Raw genomic sequence first — 20,997 nt, 5'->3', positions numbered from 1 at the left:
ATTACAGCTACTGTAGTGATCTGGGTCCAAAACTCCGTCTGTTCAGGTCTCAAAGTCAAACGAACACTGCGACATCACTGAGAGTTAAAAACTGTCTAAATTCTTTCATCTTTAATAAAATGATCAGCGTTGCTGCTTCACCAGGTGTAACAAATAAGTTTAACATCCATAAAAACAGAATTTATTAAATTTAACAGAGTTAGAAGTTAGCAGGAAGTTAGCTCGCTAGTTTCCACCTAAACATGATATAGCATGTTCTGACTGAGATTTCTGAAAAAATTTAAACATACAGCTCTGCTATCACTTCCAACATAAATGAAGACAGAAAACTAAACAGGCATTTGCCAAGCGGTTTTATTTATTTTTTCGTGCATGTGTGTGTGTTTGTGTTTGTGTGTGTACATTTGCATCTGCTTGTCTATGAGATGCGAGGCCTTTTCACAGATGTGATTTCCTTTTCACAGACATGCATTATTTATTTAATGTAATCAGTTTTTCAGTGGTAAACCTGTAAAGAAATGACGATTCTCCTGGTCACTGTTTCCATGAAACTTAAAAAACAAGCAAAAAAATAAATAAATTGTGAGTTCAAACGATGATTAAAGTCAGTTAGTTTCACTTTTGCACGCTAAATTTAACAGACGTCTCTCTCTGTGATCTTTTTGTTTCCATCCCAACAATGATTCCTGCTGCCAATAGCAGCCAGAAATGACATTTTTCCTTATGTTTTCCCTTATTAACACCTCGTATCTCTGTTTCTTTTCTGTCAGGCCTTCGATGCGTTCATCTACATCTTCTTTGCTATGGAGATGGTTGTAAAAATGATCGCTCTGGGGATCTTTGGTCGACGCTGTTACCTCGGGGACACGTGGAACAGGCTGGATTTCTTTATCGTCATGGCAGGGTGAGGACCTTCTGTTCCATTTATCTGACTCCTCTTTCCTCATCAGGAGACTCACACGGGTGGGAGCGCTAAAGGGTTTTCTCCCAAACACATGTCTTGACAGCTATAACATCAACAACAAAAACAAATACATAAAATGTAAAAAAAATAATAAAGGGAAAGTATGAACTCATGCATTGTGGGTCAGTGTAATGCTAATTAAATACACCCAAAGGGCTACACTTAAACATTAGCTGATTCTTTCTCAGTAATTTGTTCACTGTTCCTCTTCGGTCTGCTAATATAACTTGTAAATGTTTCATTCCACATTTAAACTGGAGCTCTCACACAGAGAGTGTTTGAATTATTTGAAAGTTCAAATATTTAATTATGATCAATTCTGTTTCGCTTCTGTTTAAAGGCCAGGTTCCAAATCCCTTTTTGGCTCATCCTTTTTTGTCTTCCTCTACAATTCACAATCCACTGTGCTGCGATGCGTAGCCAATCAAGTCGGTGTTACAAATGTAACATGGCAGTGGGTATTAACGTGTGGATAGTAACTGGCTCTCACTTGGGACGTGACTGGCAGTAACACAGTGATGATGTGATTCAGCTGAGCTAATCATCTCAATGGAACCTATTGAATGAGCTGAAATTACCCAGCCACAAATTCTGTTTGTGTCAGGGTTACCGATGTCTCGAAGGGATACCTTTAAATGGTAAACAAAAAAAGGTATGAAATATTTTTCTTTGGACAAAGACAGCCATTAAATGTGTGTGTGCTTTTTTTGTTAACTCTACTGAGCTTTTGTGCAACTAAGGGATTACCGACTCCTGATGCTAATCCTAACCCACTCCAGTGTACCAAGTATAATTTTGTTCACTTGTCTCATTAGTAGTGATTTCCCACTCTCTGCAGCTTAGTTAAATCCCTTGTTATGACCATCTATAATGTTTCTCTTTTAATCACAGTGAATTGCTCAGTTTCTTGGAGCACTGGTGGTAGAGATGGGCCAGTCGATCCAGTAGTATTGATACCAACACTGATACTGGTATCGGATCGATACTAACGTGACAGGATCGATACTTTGTGTCTGTCCTCTAAGTTCATGATGTACTGCACCCTGATGAACCTTTTTGGATGTATACCCTGTAGCACATTTCAGTAACAGAAGTTGACCCAAAGTGCTTTAAAGACAGGAACATTTATATTTTACATCTCCAAAGAAATCCCAGTTTAAAATATACATGAGAAGCTGAAAAGTTTTGTTTGTGATTGTGTTCAGAGTTTGCAAATTGATGATGATGAATCACGAATGACACATTGTTCTCTCCTACATAAGCTGCCTTTACAGGTTAAAAATGTTGGTATTTCTATTGGCAATACAGGCTCTGTATTTACTTGGTAACAGACTTATACCAAAATTTGCAGTGTCGCACAGCACTAGTAGGTTGTGGTTGGGGGCGTTTTGTTTAGTTTTTCTACTTATTTAATGTCTTTTTATTAATATGATCTGACTGAAATGCCAATTTTAGAATAGATGTTTGCATTTGAAAGGACATGACAAGGACACTGCTTGTCTGAAAGTTACAGTTTGTAATGTTAACATTGTCGCCTCTTTCAAAAATATTAAGGATGTTTTTAAAATCTGGTTCATTTAGTTAATTTGGTCTAGAACTGTGGAAGGGCTGTTGCATTTTACCTCTCGTCTGCTTCACACCAAACATTTAAGTTTGGTTATTTTTTTCACCTATTAAAGGGTAATGAACAGTTTTTAAACACAAGGCAAGTAGCTGGTTTGCTAGTCAGTGCTGTCGTATCATGAACAGAGTCAGAGCACATGGTGCAACAGCAGGAAATATAATGTTGCTGTACTTTACCTTTTATGGTTTTAGAATTTAGCCATAAAGAGCTCATAATGTCTACACTGCAAGTGCAGCTCATATTTAGAGAACAATGGTTAACGGAGACCAAATAGTGACATCTGTTGTTAAAGACGGATACGATAACGGCCAAAATGAAAATTGTGATTATTTTGGACATTAGTGAGATCATGATTATTTATCTCAGTTATTGGTTGATTTGTTGAATTGTGCGTAAACATTTTTTTCAGCCCTGCTTTTTCACCTAAAGTCGGTGAAACTCATACAGTAAAAATAAAGGCAAATACAAAAACTGTACCAAGATTTTACTCAAAATTAATTTTCTGTATTACTTTCTACATTATGCTACACCCCTGTTAATAAAACCATCTCTCCACACAGAAGGCCTGATCACCTGGTCTCTTAGAAGAAAAATATAAAATCTCTCTCTATTTCCCTCTTTGTCATGTTGTATACAGCAAAGCTATTGGAAAAGTAATTGCTTGAGGGGATAATATGGCTTTTGTCCAGTGACTATTTTTCCTGAAGCCTTTGCTACTGAGAGTATTTAGTGCATACTTATCTTTGGCCATTATGTTGGTGATTTCAGTACATCTTTGTGAGATGGATCAATATGCGGACGTGCCACACGGGCTCGCATTTGTGGAGTTCTGCTGATGTTGGGTGATTCCTGTTAGCAGCCATTGCATTGGTTTTCTTGGACGTGTGTTTGTAGTGTGCTTTCAGGTGGTAGGATAGCTCCAAACAATGAACAGTATTCCGAAGGACAAGCTCTTCACCTTCAGCCGTATCTGTATCTGTCTTTTAATTTAGCATTAGTAGGACAGACTACAGCAACAAACATGGTGCATAGTGCAGGTAACAGCTGTGATTGGCACATATAGTGCATGCACATTGTCAGGCAGTGACTTAGGAACCAACTTGATGTGATGAAGCACGCATTGTCACGATTGGTCTATTGCGTTTATTTAATCATGGGAAGCCAAAATTTGATTAATATCTGCTTATCTCCTGACACAGTGGGACATAATGGTTTCTAAGTGACTGATGCTGTGATACATATTAAAAAATTATGATAGCTTTTAATAAACAGCTGTAGCTCAGGAGGTGAAACGTGGTTGTATACTAGCTAAAAGGTTGGTGGTTCAATCCCTGTTTTCTTGGGCAAGATATTGAAGCTGAAGATGCTCCCGGTATGAGTGTGAGTGCGTGTATGAAGGTTAAGAAGCACTTCGATAAAGAAACAGTCCTTGTATTAATATGTGTGTGTGTGTAAATGAAGCATGTAGTAGAAAACCCTTTGAGTGCTCAGTCAGTTTACCATTTAATAACACGCTCAGATTTAATAGCTGTTACGCTATTCCATTTATGCTAAGCTTACATCAGCTCTTGCACCTAAAGTTCCTATTGAGCAAAGCAAGATCTTTGTTTTCAGTTCAGCAGTTATAAGGCTCCGGCTCACATTTGACTTTATCAGTTCAAGTTACCATCAGTTAAATATGGGTTTGCTTACATTATTTCAGACAGTACAAAGTTAGACATTTGTTTCTGTATACACACAGAAAGACAAGTAGCAGTAATTTTTTTACTGCATCTTTTCATCTGCTCTGATTAAGGCAGCCAATAGTGTTTTATTACATCAAAAGCTGGAGGCCGGGCTACGAAAACATACTATTACAAAATTGAGAAAAATCAAAACTTGGACAACATCAAAGCAACCAAGCAAACAAGGAAATTGACAGAACACAAAATCCACTTGAGAGAATATTTACAAGGACAACTTCAAAGTTTCATAAAAATACATGTTATGTACATGTATGTTATTAAGGTTAATTCACAACCAAAAAGAGGAGAAATGTGTCCTGGCCTGGGTACCCTGTAATGCAGCTATCCAAAGGAAAGAACAGCTGTTCCTGAGTGACAGGAGATTACAGCGGTAAATACAGAGTTTACCCAGCATGGCTTAGTATTTAAAAAAATACATTAAAATAAAAACTAGGCCAGGAAACTATACTAAAAATTGATAAATACTGGACATTTTATCACAAAAAGGAAACAAAAGACATGACATACGATGTTTATTAGTGCATCATTCTCCCAGATTTCAGGAATAATAATATTGGAGCCTAACATTAGAGTCTCTCAGACTCGCAGTTTCACTGGAAGTGTGAGTGGAAGGCAAGAAATTAGAGTTCATGGCAGAATAAGGAATAAAATAAGCTTTGGCTAGAAGAACGTTTCCAAAGCTGGAGTGCCACGCTATCACTTAGCACGTAAGAATTAAAGTAATTAACATGGTTTGAAGCAATTAAGTTGTATCCTATTATTTTTATGTTCTCAGGATTTGTAAATATACCATTAGTTTGCTGCATACTGCCTCCATGATCATTCCCATTCAAAAACAGAAACAGGTTTTCTGGTGACACCTGTGTAAAAACATCTTGCATCCACAAACCTTAAGCTTTTGACAGATGCCTTAAGGATGGAGAATGTCCAAACATCAAAATTAGATTTGACATCCTTGTTGCTGACTAACAAAAACACAATCACGTATCTGGGTGACCAATGTTTTTAGGGAGTGGAATGAATAGAAACACAACACTCGCAGTGCTGAAATATGTTAAAATCAATGACTTTGTAGACATTGACAGATTGTATTAACATTAGTCTGTGTTCTTGTTCCAAAAACCAAGAACTTAGCGTTTATACTAACCGGTTAAATTAGCTGGAACCGTGCTGTTGTCTGTAAGCTAGGGCCACTGCGTTTAGAGGCAATCAACAAAGGAGCTCTGAAACATCTGCTTCCTGCTGAATTTCACTGTGTAATCCACAAAGAGCAGCAGTCGCATTAGAAATGATTGTGAGTTGTGATTCTTTTCTCCACGATTAGTCGTAGGGATTCCCCAACTGCAGAGTCTAATCCTAACCCTCTACAATGTAGGTATAGACTTGTACTTCAATGAGTACTTTTTAGTTTCTTACTAAGAATACATTTCATAGCCTGTACATTTACTTGAGTAAAGACACTGCATTAGCACTTCAACTTTTAGTTGAGTATTTCAAACACAGGTATCTGCACTTCTACTTAAATGAAGCCACATAATTTCCTTAAAGATTAATAAAGTAGCATTCTGATTCTGATAAAGAATGTCTGTATTTTTGGCACCACTGGCCACAGAACATTGAAGTATGCTTAATTACACTTTCCTGTCCACAGGGTGGTACATTCTAAATTACAGTATTCACACGGTGCCAATGCTATATAATTAAGGATGCAGACTCCAAACTCTAAAAGTCCTCACTTCAGTAGATCCAGTCACTAAATAGGAAGTTTTCACAAAGGTTTATATAGCAGCTAGGTGCCCCTAACAGCTGCACGTGATTAAGTGTGATCAGAAATCTTGGCACTTTGCTGATCTGAAGCATTCAGGCCTCACAATGGACCTGGTGCCGAATGTGACGAAACAGCAAACAAAACAAAAAAAGGAAGAATCAAGGTTCCTGTGACCCAGTCAAAGTACAAATCTCAACTGCACTAAAATGATTTGGTGGGACCTTAAGAGATCTGCGAATAAATGAATGGCCGCCAGTGGGCCATAATTCTTGCATAACGATGTGAGAGACTTACAGGGAAGGATTATTTCAATTTATTGCTGAGGAAGTGCTTCTACAAGTTACTGAATCATGGGCTGTACTTGGTTTTTCCCAGGACCGCATGGAGTCCTGTTAAAAGTTTCTGTTTCACATCACTTTTGTAAAATGGGTTCCATCAGTTTGTCAGCTCCATTATGAGTAACTGTACCTGTTAGTCATACTTTGACAAGCTTCTCAAAATGTTACAATGAGTACAGACCAGCTTGAAAAAAATAGTTCACGTTTAAAACTAAATAACCTGTACCTATACCCACTGCCTTTATTATATTTTTGTGTTTCTGTGGGTCCCAAATTATTCTTTTGTGACCGTCTTTATTTTTTAATAGTCTTTCTCAAAAAATTAATAATCCAAAGAGCAAATAATCCAAAATACAAAAGATTTGTACAAAACAACAAAAAAGTTGATTCTCTTTGTGTTGGAATCCATGCTTATATCGTTGAAAGTTAGTATTACTAATGCATGCCAGTCTTCCCACTTACTTAATGTACTTTAGTTACACTATTATAGGAATTGTAAGTATTTTTTTTACAAATAATTGAAGATATCATGCTCACTAATACTTTAAATTGCTAAATTCAGTCAAATTGCAGCTTTCTGCCATAAAGTTTCCTTTTGTTGCTTTTTAATTTCCTCTGCATTCATCCTCTCCTTTTTTGATTTTCACTTTCAGAGAATGGGGCCAATTTTTCATTCACTTTCACTGAAATAGTTTCTCCAGATTTTCCAGCTTTACAGTCACTGGCCCCGAGGCTACAGAAGATTCTGCTTCCACCATCGAGCTTCCTTTTAATATTTGATCTAGTCCTTTTTTCCTTAAATCCAAAAAAATCAGCACACATGTCTTTCCTCATCATTTCTTTGCATCAGCCCGCAATGTTCATGCATGCATGGTATGGAAGAGATACTGCCATCATCACCAATTACTCCCTAGTCGTGCGTCCACCACATGCAGCGTGCTTAGCGACAAGGAGGAGGGGGGGGGGCGTGATAAAATGTTGCACCCCTGGGAACTAGTTTACTGCAAACACAAACAGTAGGCGAGCTGCAGGGAAGGGATTAGGAGCAGTGTGAGGCTCACACCAGGCTCAGCTTAGCTTGCCTGTAGAGCTGAACCCTGCACACAGTTAGTGAGGGAATATTGTTCAAACTGCATGTTTTTGTGTGTTGACTGCTCTTGGATTTGGTAGATGCCAAAATTAGTCCAAAAGTTGCCTTTTTATAAACTCTCTTTAATAACCCCTTGCTCCAACTACATGCCTCCATTAGTGATGTGAAAGGCTGCAGACAATCATCTTGTGTAAAAGATGTATTTTTATGAGGAAATGTTCTGTACATTGATATAAAGCTAAAGAATAAGCTCCTCAAACACAAAATCGACTCTTGGATGGAAGATGGAAGTCTGCGTATTAAGAGCACTGTATTTTATTTTTCAGTCTATCTGCTGAGAGACAGGAGAAGAAAATTAGCCAGTAGCTAAATCTGGCACATTGTGTTTATTCTGATTAGGCTTGCTGATTAGAGGAATGGTTTATTTGAAGAGTTTTAGTCAGGATAGTGCAGAAATAGTACTGGTGAAGGTTATGATGTCGTGGCCTGATAGATTTGTGGGAGTGGGAGTCTTTTTCACACATAAACGTCAGTCATGGATTATCTAATACATGCTTCCCTTAGGCTGTAGTTTTCGTTTTCATTGCTATGCAGATGAAACCTAAATTTATCTCTGAAACCAGATAAAATAAATCAATTGCCATCATGGAGATTTTTGTTCTCTGCTGTTAAATTCTGAGTTTATTGGAGTTTATTTGGCATTTTTTCTTCTTCATGTATGCTGTATAGTGTTTTATAGTTTATACCTGACAAGTTTTGTTGTTCAGTGTCCTTGTTTCTTGTTCTTGCTACCTGTGTAATGTGAGTTTAGTGTTAGATCCCTTGCGTTGTAGTCTAGCTTTCCCAGCATCCTTTTGTGTTTTGTCAAGTCCCCAACTCTGTCAGTTACTTGCATTTGTTTATCTTTTTCCATCTTTTTTGTCTTGTGTTTGGTTTCAATTCCTTTAAAAGTTAATTTATTAGTTTCGGCTCCGTCTTTCCACTCTAGTGTATCATCTGTACCTAATTACTTTCTATATCTATTTAAAGCCTCAAGTCGTTTTTGTTCCTTGTTGAGTTGTACTGTGTTCTCGCTTTGCTCATGTCAAGTGTGGTTCCCTGCATTGTTTTTACTCAAATCTCAGATCTTAAGTGTGGTGATAAAACATAGCTTGGCTCTTGGTGGCAGTAATAAAATTTCTTCCAATGAGTGACGCTGATCCTAATTCGTTGCAACGCTGCATTATTCCATTTGCCTAAAGCAGAGTGGACAGTGAGCGTTTGAGAGAATAAAAGAAATACACACTAAAGCAAATGAATGCATTAGCATTGGCATTATACAAGGTTGTCTTTTCCTGTCTTTACTGACTTAATGGCATCTGTCTCGTGTCTATTGTTCAGCATTAAAGCTTTTTTTCACCCACATGAGGAATGTGTTTGTCTGTAGAAAACTAAAGCTGGGTGCACACCTCACAAATGTCAGACTGATCATGATTGTGATTTGAGTGTATTGACTGATTCGGCTGAGCTAGATTGGGTCCTTTCCAGGTTTAGTTGATGTTAGCAGTTGACAGGTTAAGGAATTGAGTGTGTGGTTTAAGTGTAAAATAATTTCTCTCCTCCTCAACCTAGCCCTCATTAATCAAGCTGGAGTTTCTAACCAAAATTGTTTAGATTTCTGCTTTAAATGTAACTGGATTACTAAAGCTTTAATTTTCTCCATCGCGGCCCATGTATGCTTCAGTGTGTGCGTATCCTTCTGCGATAATGTGTTTTTAGGGAATAATGTTAGAGAGGTTATTGGTGAATGCAGGCTGAGCTTTGTACCTCCTCTCTCAGGATACATTTAGTCTCTCAGCCCCATGTCCTCTATCTGTCTCCAGCAGTCAGCCAAGGAAGCACGACAGGAGGTAAAAACATGCTGTGTTTTGAGGATACGACAAGGGAAAAAGAAGAGATATCAAAGCTAAATGTCAGGGTTCATAAATTTACACATTTTACACTTTAAAAGCATTTTTTTTTAAACCCATCAGAGGAATGACAACCAGGAATTTACATTATGTTTCTCAGGCTCTTGCAGGTTTACTTGACTGTTGTTCCAAACTTAGTTGAAATGCTCCTGTCAAGTCATCAGTTTGCTAATTGCTTAGTAGTGTGACTGTTGCTCAAGCTACAGATGTTTGCATGATTATCTCCTGATGTAAAAAGCTGCACACTTTCACTTGCTAAGACATTAGCCCCAGAAGTTTTAATGAGCCTATGTTCCAACTGACTGCCAAACTGCTTAGAGTTTGTCTGGTCTTTAAGGTAGAACTGGAAGATTAGTTTCTATAACTTTATGTGGTCTGATGCTTCACTTACACTGGACTTTTCCTGAGTTGTGGTGGTTCCTTGCCAATAGCACCACTAACAGTTAATGGTGGAATATCTAATGGGGAAGAATTTTCACAACCTGAGTTGCATCCTAATATATTACCAGTCAAATTCGGTAGACCCTTTCCTGGCACGGTGCATGGCTATGTGCTTGATTTTATGCAGTTATGCAATTGGATGAAAACACCTAAATTCAAAGATTAGGAGGTGTGGCACAATACTTTTGTCCATATAGTGGACAAACCGAGCTGAATGAGCTTGTGAGGCCCCAAGGCTGGATTTTGTGTTTCCTACCTGTTGCAGTTTAGAGACGTCTCATAACCACCATACTGTGAAAGCAATCTGTACAACATAGCTATTTCATATAGTCAATAAAATGTATGTCTGTCTAACATAATAGCACTTACATCTAGACAACATATTTGCTGTTGTTTGTATGGTTTAGTGGTTGGTTTTAGTTGAAGGAGCTCCTGAGATACTTGCATCAGCCTCCATCTACAGTGACAGCTGTGTCACGATGGTCAGATTATACTTGTCTAAACAAAGTTTCCCATTCTTTGGTCTTGCCATCTGTTTCTCACACTTCACATATTACAAATATGTAAAGCTTTGTTTTGTACGCAGTAGATTTAGAAACTGTGTAACAAGCGTATGTTTGCATTATACATCAGCCGTCTCCCCCGTGACATACACTGAAAGGTGGCAAACCGTACACTGGTAAGCACAGCAGATGGGAGGCCATAATTGATTCTTATTTGCATTGACATGACTATATTTATACATATAGTCATGCCATATATATCACATGTTCGCCCTCTCGTTTGACTGAAATATGAGCTGTCCACTGTTAACTTTTCTCTCTTAAAAATGAATTAGCCTTTTTTACTGGTTTTACAGTTACATAAACACAATAAAAACTTTATGATGTGATGGAACATCATGTCACCCAAGGAAGCAAGCATCTATTCTTCTATTACAACAATCCATCAGTAAATCTAAAGACTGGCAAAGGTATAGCGTTCAGTGTTGTTGAAAGAATTTCAAAGTGAAAGTGCTGCAGAGAGATACTCATTCATCTATTTGTGCTTTTTGTTGTTGTTCATTTCTTCTCACAAGGATATTTCTATTGATGCAAACATGAGTCAGGTGGCTTAGTAATAGAAAAACCAGCAAGTATAAAGCAAAAAGCTGTTGGGTTGTGAGGTTCCATTAATCAGATAAAACTCATTGCAGACATCTACCAGACTGGGATATGTTGAGTTTGGAAGATGGGTCTATGCTTTAAGCTTTATACCATGTCTCTTTTGAGACATTGTGACATTGTGAGTGATTTTGCCAGTGCACTGTTATTTATTTATGTTTTAGTGTTGATACAGATCACACCAATGGAAAGAGATTCACGATAATCATTAAAACTCAAATCACTTTTATCTGTATTATCAATATGTTTGCTTCCTACATTATATTTACCCGATACAGTGTGCAAGCTTGAGCAGCTTTAGATGTTTAGATTCTTTTCCACCACACAGTATCATCAGGGAGGCGTCTAATCCCAAATCCTTTCTGCAGCATGACCCCAAACATAGAGCTAGAGTCATGAAGAACTTTGTTCAGCATCAAGAAGTCCTGCGACAGATGGCCTGTCCCCCGCAGAGGCCTTATCTCCACATCATGGAGTCAGTCTGGGATTACATGAAGTGACGCAGGAACAGTTTTGCCAATGAACTGTCGCAATAAACAAGACCAGTTGATTGTTATTATTATTGTTGTTGTTGCTGTATTCATGCAGGTAAGCTAACTGAAAGTTTTACTTTGGTGATGGTTGTTCAAATTAACATTAATATAACTAAGTTCAAAATCAATCATTTCTCTTTGATATCAGTTTGATTTCAGGGTAATCAGAATGTTTCTATTTCTAAATTGAAGGCTGCTGAGGAGCAAAAATAATCTTGTTACTCTGTTCATGCTCATGCTATTATGATCATATAATCAAGGCTTTGCCAAACCTGTGAAACAGTCTATTCCTCTTTACTGAATCTGCCTTCATGCTCTGCAGAGAAATAGCTAGTATTTCTATGGTGGGACTCAAACATGGGGTGAACAGTCACTTGTTACAGAAACTATACATTCATTTATTTAGCATCTTTAGCTTGCTTCACTAAGATATAGCTAGTACAAGGAGGTATGTAATGTATAATGTATGATCTTGCTTTAAATTTGACCTTCTGAAAACTATCAAGGACTAGGTGGGACTTTGATGAGACACCCCAAAGCCAAAGGGGTGAAGGCGAACAGCTGAATGAGAGACTTAAACACCAAAAAGGATTTCAGGCACCAAAAACTAGTTCATAAAGTTTAGACACCATAAATGACTTGGTTAGCTTTAGGTACCAACAGTATTAGAGTTGGTCCCTGAAACTACTCAGAATGTTGTCAAATGATTGTTTTCTGAATTTTCTAAACCCATATTTTATTCAAAGTAGAACATGGAAATATTTTTCAAGCCGTGCTTTATTGTTTCCTAGAATTGAACATTTTCTCAGTTTGAGGATTTTATTTAGTTCTGTGTTCTGTTGTGAAGAAAATATGTTTTTTCTGTTTTTATTGACACAACTTTTTTTTTCTTGAAATATGGTTGGAATTTTCATTTGAAATGCTCTCACTCTGAGTAAAAACTGTATCACTGTTGCCACAGACCCAGCATATCATAGCATGAATTCCAAATATCCCATAGAATGAGAATGTACTGGAAAAACCCCACAGCATGGTCCTATAACTTAAGAGTCAAAGCTCTCATTTACTGAGCACTATTACCTAGTTGCAGCCATTAGTCAATAAAAGTGTTTTTTAAAGAATTAAGAAACAAAAGCAGCTATTTTTTATTTATTTTTTTTAACACAAAGTATACATTGCAGCTTCTATTTTGTACCAATCATATAATAGACTAAGAAAACCACACAAAGAGAATGACACAAGCTCAAATTAACCTCAAATAATGTCATATGATATGACCTGACATACTAATTCAGTACATGTGCAATCTTTTCAGTGTACAAACAGGGGTACTGCTCTATACGTATTTTAATCAGGCACTTTCACATTAACACTGCACAGCTGGTGCTACAGGTGTCGTCAGATCAGTATACTGTAATTAGTTTAATTTGGAAATGACTCATGTGATTAGTGAGCTAATGATCCTCAATAGCTTTTGACACAAAGAGTACAGTAAATGAATCGTGTGAATCTTGTATCACAGAGCATCAACTCTCTAAACAGACATATGTATGTTCAGAGCTGATAGCATATCATTAATATATTTGTAGTTTATGCTTTACAGTTGACTTTACTTTCATATTACTGCTTCTGGACTGACATATTTAAATCCATAAGTATCATATGTTTCATGCATTTCGAGTGACCTATGTTTGCACAACTCTTTGTGGGGTTGAGTGTAAAGTGAGAACAAACCTGTGCACAGCTTTTCAGTCAACTGGTACTAAGAAGCAAAATATACAGAACCAGGTCAATGACTCTGTGCACATTGACAGTAGTTTTGCCTCTGTGCAGCACCACAGTGGATTTTAAATCAAACAAGATGTAACTGAAGTGCAGACCTTAAGCTTTAATCCAAGGGGTTTAACAAAAGTGTTGCATTAATCGTTTCACAGTTCTAATGATTTCAACACAAAGTCCTCCATTTTCACAGGTTGAATTGTAATTGGACAAATTAACTTAATTTTAAGTATAAGGATTATTTTTAATACTTGGATGAATATTTTTGTAATCAATAGAGTCTAGGTCACCCGATTTCACCCGATGTTGTGTTCCTTCCTTGAGATATTCTGTCAGGCCTTCAGTTGTTGCTTGTTTGTGGCTCTCCCTGCCTTCAGTTTTCTCTTCAGTAACTGAAAAGCAAGCTGTACACGGTAGAGATCAGATGGCTGATTTAAGAAAAAATGTTTCTTTGCCTTGAGAAACTCGTGGGCTGCTTTTGCAGCATGCTTTGGGTCATTATATATTTCCACTGTGACGTGCTGTCTGATCGGCTTTGCAGCATTTGGATGAATCTGAGCAGAGAGTGTCAGTCTGTACACTTCAGACAGCATCCTGCCGTCAATAAACTCTAATGACCTGCTTACATGGGCAGCCATACACTGAAAAAAAGGCCATGTTGGATTTACTTGATTCAATAGTGGACATTGGTTGCACACAAATGTTTTGCTTTGGCAGAAACTCAACACAACTTTTTCATATTCAGTAAACATGTGCATTTTGTGTTCATAAAACGCGATTGAAACATGTTTAGATGAAGTAAGTTGAGCTCTTGGAATATTTTAATCCTTCACAATTTTGTCATTTTATTTCAACACTATTCAATAACTTTTACCCCAATACTACATGTTGTCTTCATATTACATAATGTTTAACAAAGTCTAGAGTCTGGTTACCATAAAAATTGAATGGATCTACAACAACTAACGTCGTCCTATCTTTATCCTGGTTGCAGGGGGGCTGGGAAATAACCCTGAAGTGATAGGTTACAAGGCAGGGTACACCCTGGACAACTCACAAGTCTATCACAAACAGTCTCCTGCCTACCTGCCTAAACCCTCTATATTTAAATTCTTGATGGTGCTTATTAATTGAAGGACTTGACAGTGATACATCACCTACTCAGGACTTTTCTTGACTTGACTACATGTTGTGAAGTTGTTGGTTTTTTTTGTTTTTTTTGCACAAATCCATTTTATGCATTTGTTATGGTTTCATTTGCTTTGCAAAAGTAATATAAAATGCAAGTTCACCACTTAATGCCAGATTTAGTGAGTGAACAGGCCTCACTAAATGCAACACTTTTGTTGAACTAAAGCTGACGGTTGACACTTTAGTCGCACCTTGTTTGCCCAATTTAACATCTACCGATTTAACAGGCAACTCTACAAAAGAAATACAAATGGTCCAAAAACATATGTAAAGCTAACTGTATCCTGAAGTGTATGAGGGTGTTAAACTTGGTTGAGTCAACACATGCTAACTTGTAGAGGTGGGAATCACCATACATCCCACGATACGATATTATCACAATACTTAACGCACGATACGATATTATTGCAATTTTTTAAAAATATTTTGCGATATTCAGATTCTGTACATAAAGGTAAACTTTATCGATATTCATTTTATCTAATATCAAAGTCTCACACTCAGTCTTTCTCTCATTTCAGCCAGTTTTATTGTTGACAAACTGAACGGTTTGTATTACAGTCTAGTCCAACTTAACTGAATGCAACTATCTGGTACAATTATAGCTATTCTGAACTATGCAATTTATGAAAACTATGCAGCCCATTCAGCAACTGAAGAATTTGAAAGTAAAATAAAACAAAATATAATTTTACATTAAATAAAAAAGTTTTAAACTTAATTAAAATAAAACATGTCTTAAATTTAGTTTATTGCTGCCAAAAAAAAAGTTAAACACATTTGGACAGTGAAGGAATGTCAGGATTCTTGCTCAGAAAAAGGAGCTGATCAACATGCTCTGAAGTCAGAGCATGTTCCAGTCCACAAAATCCTTTTTTTGTAACAAAATATCGATTTCTGCTGTCCCTGTATCGATACATTATTAGCAAACAAAATATCACGATACTACACAGTATCGATTTTTTCCCCCACCCCTACTAACTTGTGCTAAACGAAGACATTAGCTTCTAATTTTAGATTTGCCAACTAAGTGTTTTTGCCCGAAATGTAACGTGTGAGACGTCTAACTCGAAGAAACAAGGAAAAACCAGTGAGAAATGGGTAATGTGTCCGCAAACAGCTTCAGCAGACAGCTGGCTTTTATCTTTGACAAGATATTCACATGTCTGAGCATATAACACACACATACGGACATGTGCGTGAGCATCTGTACTATGCTTGAGATGTAACAGTAGCTTATTAGAGCTCTAACGCCACATGGCACACTGTGGGAATGTGAGAAAGGAAAATAACGTGCGCACTGAGAAAGTGCACATACACACACACTGACGATGGAACAAAACTGATGAAGAGCAAACAAAGAGGAGTGGAGAGACAAACTAAGTGACACAAGAGGAAGAGACTGAAGAGAGACTTCACGAGGTGGATTGTTAGCAGAAAGGATCAAAGTAAAGGGCAGGAGGGAAAAGGTAAAGAGAGTGGAGTAAATTACAGCATTTGTAAATGGCTGTGTCTGTTTTGTGCTCACGTCTGTGCGCTCCTCTATCTTTTTTGACTTGCAAACCACTTCTGGGACTGAAAATCTACTGCATCCATTAATCTCACTTTAATAATTGATGCCATTTTACCCAGAAGGAGTTTGGCCTGGACTGTTGGCATAAAATGAGACATTTAGCATGTTCCGGTAATTGCCATATTAGTTTATCCTTGCCTATTAGACCATTGTACATTCAGTGAAATGGCTTAAAATGTACAATTTCTGTTGAGCTGCGTTGTTGCTGTCCAAGGCTATCTACTGCCTGAATCACCAATTATAGTTAATTATAGAGTTCTGCTTATACATGTTTCTTATGACTGTAACACAGGGGAAAAAGAACTGTTGCTGAACAGCTGTTGATGCTGGTGTGCTGTAATATATGTCCATGAAGGAAACAGCTCTGAAACATAGTTGCTATACTACATGTGACTCGTGCAGGGTTACCTGCATGTACACGATATATTCATACTTCATACCGTGTACATTATAACATACCATAATAGACCCATTTCTGTAATATACTCACATATCTATATTATTGCTAATATATATTGTAATATATCTATATCACTAAAGCACTTCTGGATGGATGCAAACTGCATTTCGTTGCCCTGTACCTGTGCATGTGCAATGACAATAAAGTTGAATTCTATTCTATTCTATTCTATTCTATATTGCAGACTTTGACAAAATGCACCAACTCATACAGAATTCAGTCAGTCTTAAGAGCTTTTTTCACACCTTGGCTCATCGGATTCAATTCATGTGAGTTAGCTTTGAGACACAATAGCTAACCCAAAAGATTGGCACTTACAAGATGCATACAGACAAGCAATGCTTGACAAAATGCTGTCAAAGAACAGAATGCTTAAATCTCACTTAGCAAGCATGTGTTGGCTTACTTGTCCTGCCAGAACACCCAAGTGTACAACTTGTCTTATTTGACGTAAAACACAAAACTAAGCTGTTAAAATCCAAATACTATGCAATTAAATATAGTAGATAACAATATACAGAAGTATTGAGTGGAGAAACCCTGACCCTTTTAGGTTTCATATCTTGGGACTCTGTAACATGATGAATGAACTCTGTACTGTTGTTACGGTCAGTCCTGTTTTTAAAGACTTGTTACTTAACACCACAAAATTACCCTAAAATCATCCTTGATTGCTGTGTAGCATTCTAACGTGTGCTTCTTAAATTATCTCCAATATTCACAGACTTCCCCTCCAACCGAGAGGGAAAGCCTGAAGAAAATCACTCCCACTGTTCCACTCTGATGCCTCCTGAGAGAGTATTCCCCAATGCTAACTTAAACAGCAGAGACAGAGCAAGTTTCTGAAGAGAAGAGAGACACCAAAAAAACACGGAAAAATGGAATAAGAAATATGTTTAAGATTCAGTTTAAAAAAATCCACATTCCCCCATCCAAGGCCACTTTGGAACAAAAGTAATCTAGTTACTCCACTGAAATATTCATGAAGCTATTTGGTTGGCGAGCGGTCCTAACTCAAACACAGACAGACACTAAATTTAGTTTGACTTGTGTGAGTGTATGCAAAGGTTTTGTGTGTCAGAGAGTGACGGCCAGTGTGTGCCTGTGTGTGTGTGTGTGTGTGTGTGCTACGAGTAAGAGTGCATGTGGATTCACAGCTTATGTAACTACATACTTCAGGAGTGTGCATGTGTGAGTGTGTTTCACTGTGCAAATGAAGTGTGTGGCCCAGTCTGATGACTTAACACAGCTTTACGAGAGCCAAGAGTCTGCCCCGGGCATTTTCTCTACTTAGTGTGTGACTGTGTGTGTGTGATTTTATTTGGGTGTCAGACTGACTATACAAATGCTCAGTGTTGAAAAACTTAGGGTATACAGGCATAATGTTTACGTGTGTGTCTGTGTGTGAATTTCTATTGTCGTCTCTGGGTATCATTCGTTGCACACGTACGATTGTTTGCCTGTATCTCTCTCTCTCTTGTGTAACCACATGTGTGTGCCTTATCGGAAATTGCTGCAAAAAATTGCTGGAAAATGACAGATCACTATTATGTCCCCCACACCCCACTAGGGTTGGGTATCGTTTAGGTTTTATCCGATATCAGTACCAAACCGGTACTTTTGAAACGGTGCCGGTGCTTAAACGGTGCTCGAACCGGTGCTTAAAGAATGGAGAACACAAAATTGGTCCAAAAACCTCTCATGTTCAGCTGTTTTTTGTAAAAAGATAACAATGTTAGCCTTTTCTGCAGCTATAGAGCATATATGGTATCACTCGTGGCTGGAAGCAGTGCTTAATCAATGGAACAAACACAAACTTTGTCCAAAAACCTCTCATGTTTAGCTGTTTTCCACTTTTTCTTTGGTCATTTTAGCCTCTTTGTCCAGGGTGAAGGGAGTATCTGCCATCAAACAAGAAGACAGCCGCATGTAACTACGACGGTGTTTGCTAGTTCACCTTACATGCATTAATTTAATAATGTGGTTAACTTACTCAACGTAAATTACACACGAACAACATTAAGCTACTCACGCAGAAAAGAACGGCTGCTGCTGCCATCATCATCCGTCATCATTTCTGCTACACTGGCAGGACTAGGGGCCAGGACTCTGCTCTTCGGGTTTTTGGGGGATGTTGCTAACTCCGGGTCTGATAACAGGCAACCCACCCACAGTAGATGTGCTCGGTGTGAGGTCCTGCTGCAAGCTATCAAATACGATGCATTTCTCGGCTTTTAAAAAAACGCTATGTGTCGCCAGGTGTTTCATCAGATTCGAGGAGTTACCTACTTTGCACCGTATCACCTTAAAGCACTTGTTGCAGGCTGCTGAGTTTGCATCTTTTGCTGTGAAGTACAGCCAGACTTTTGACCGCTTCGCTTTGGGCGTTTTTAATCTGTAGCTCTGCTCTGGAAGAACGTACGTACCTGGGCCCGCCTACTATCCTCGGAAAGGTAAAATGATTGGCTAGAATCCAAAGTGTACGACATCTCAGGAAAAAACAGCATCGAAATAAAGCACCGAAATGTGCGCTGCTTTTCGGTCTGGTTACTACCGTTTATGTCAGATGGCACCGGATACCGGTACCCATCCCTACACCCCACACAATGTACACACTGAGACTCATGCCTTGTCAACACGCTGGAGCACAGTGATTAAAATAGCAGCTGTAGACACAAAACACTAAGTCCAGTTCATTTTGTCCCTTCTTTCCCACTCGGTGCTAGCCATACTGTTAGAGTACATCTTACCATACACTCACACAACAACAACAACAGCAGGCTAGGATGTGCCCACAGTGTGCAGACGATTATTTTTGATCATTTGCTTGAAAGAAAACAAAAAACCCCAGTTCAGACCTTATGCCCCCACTGAATGGCTGTTATCAGTCCCATGCAGATCACAGGTAGGTGGCCTCCACCTCCTCCCAGTGGGTAGTTCCTTCGTCCATGCTTACTAGAAGTGAGAGGGTTTTTGTTTTCTCATAAACAGCAACAGAATATATCCACCAGACTTTTAACGAATGCACATGAGTTTGGCAGTTTTTGTTTGGGTATTTTGTTGAGGAGGAGTAGACTCAGTTTTTGCTTTTCCTTGAAATCTCTGTTAACTTTTGTTTTTCATGTATTTATTTTTTGGAGTAATTGGATGGGGTTAGGAAAAGATTGTGGTTTTGCCATATGGGGCAACACAAAAGCAAACTACAGCCACTATTCACATTATAAAAAGATAGGGTAGTTAATAAGGTTGGACATCTGGAGCACATAGACTCTTTATTTCCAAGCTGAAAAACATTGAAATTTTATGGATCTGGTAAGATTTAAATGACAACAACGAGGAGTATGTGCTTAGCAATCTGTGGGGTGAGGGTCTGAAAAAATGCACAACATAAATCATTTACAGTGGGGCAAAAAAGTATTTAGTCAGCCACCGATTGTGCAAGTTCCCCCACTTAAAATGATGACAGAGGTCATTAATTTGCACCAGAGGTACACTTCAACTGTGAGAGACAGAATGTGAAAAAAAAATCCATGAATCCACATGGTAGGATTTGTAAAGAATTTATTCGTAAATTAGGGTGGAAAATAAGTATTTGGTCACCTCAAACAAGGAAAATCTCTGGCTCTGACAGACCTGTAACGTCTTCTGTAAGAAGCTTTTCTGTCCCCCACTCGTTACCTGTATGAATGGCACCTGTTTGAACTCATCATCTGCATAAAAGACACCTGTCCACAGCCTCAAACAGTCAGACTCCAAACTCCGCCATGGCCAAGACCAAAGAGCTTTCGAAGGACACCAGGAAAAGTATTGTAGACCTGCACCAGACTGGGAAGAGTGAATCTACAATAGGCAAGCAGCTTGGTGTGAAAAAATCAACTGTGGGAGCAATCATCAGAAAATGGAAGACATACAAGACCACTGATAATCTCCCTCGATCTGGGGCTCCACGCAAGATCTCATCCCATGGGGTCAAAATGATCATGAGAACGGTGAGCAAAGATCCCAGAACCACACGGGGGGACCTGGTGAATGACCTGCAGAGAGCTGGGACCAAAGTAACAAAGGTCACCATCAGTAACACACTACAACGGCAGGGAATCAAATCCCGCAGTGCCAGACGTGTTCCGCTGCTGAAGCCAGTGCATGTCCAGGCCCGTCTGAAGTTTGCCAGAGAGCACATGGATGATACAGCAGAGGATTGGGAGAATGTCATGTGGTCAGATGAAACCAAAGTAGAACTTTTTGGTATAAACTCAACTCGTTGTGTTTGGAGGAAGAAGAATACTGAGTTGCATCCCAAGAACACCATACCTACTGTGAAGCATGGGGGTGGAAACATCATGCTATGGGGCTGTTTTTCTGCCAAGGGGACAGGACGA

At 38.4% G+C, this 20,997-nt stretch overlaps 1 protein-coding gene across 2 annotated transcripts in view; it reads left to right on the top strand.

The window, feature by feature from the left end:
- The window catches only part of LOC120716387 (voltage-dependent T-type calcium channel subunit alpha-1I-like), a 296,557-nt gene that overhangs the window by 107,152 nt on the left and 168,408 nt on the right, over nt 1–20,997 (top strand). For both annotated transcript variants that reach the window (XM_040003917.1, XM_040003916.1), the window contains exon 4: nt 771–904. In XM_040003917.1, coding sequence (XP_039859851.1) covers nt 771–904 — 134 coding nt within the window. The remainder of the gene's footprint in view (nt 1–770; nt 905–20,997) is intronic.

This window comes from Simochromis diagramma, unplaced genomic scaffold (genome assembly GCF_900408965.1).
Source record: "Simochromis diagramma unplaced genomic scaffold, fSimDia1.1 OVJJ01000325.1, whole genome shotgun sequence".
NCBI classification, from domain to species: domain Eukaryota; kingdom Metazoa; phylum Chordata; class Actinopteri; order Cichliformes; family Cichlidae; genus Simochromis; species Simochromis diagramma.
Note: the sequence above shows the minus strand (reverse complement) of the source record. Positions and strands in the feature narration are given on the sequence as shown.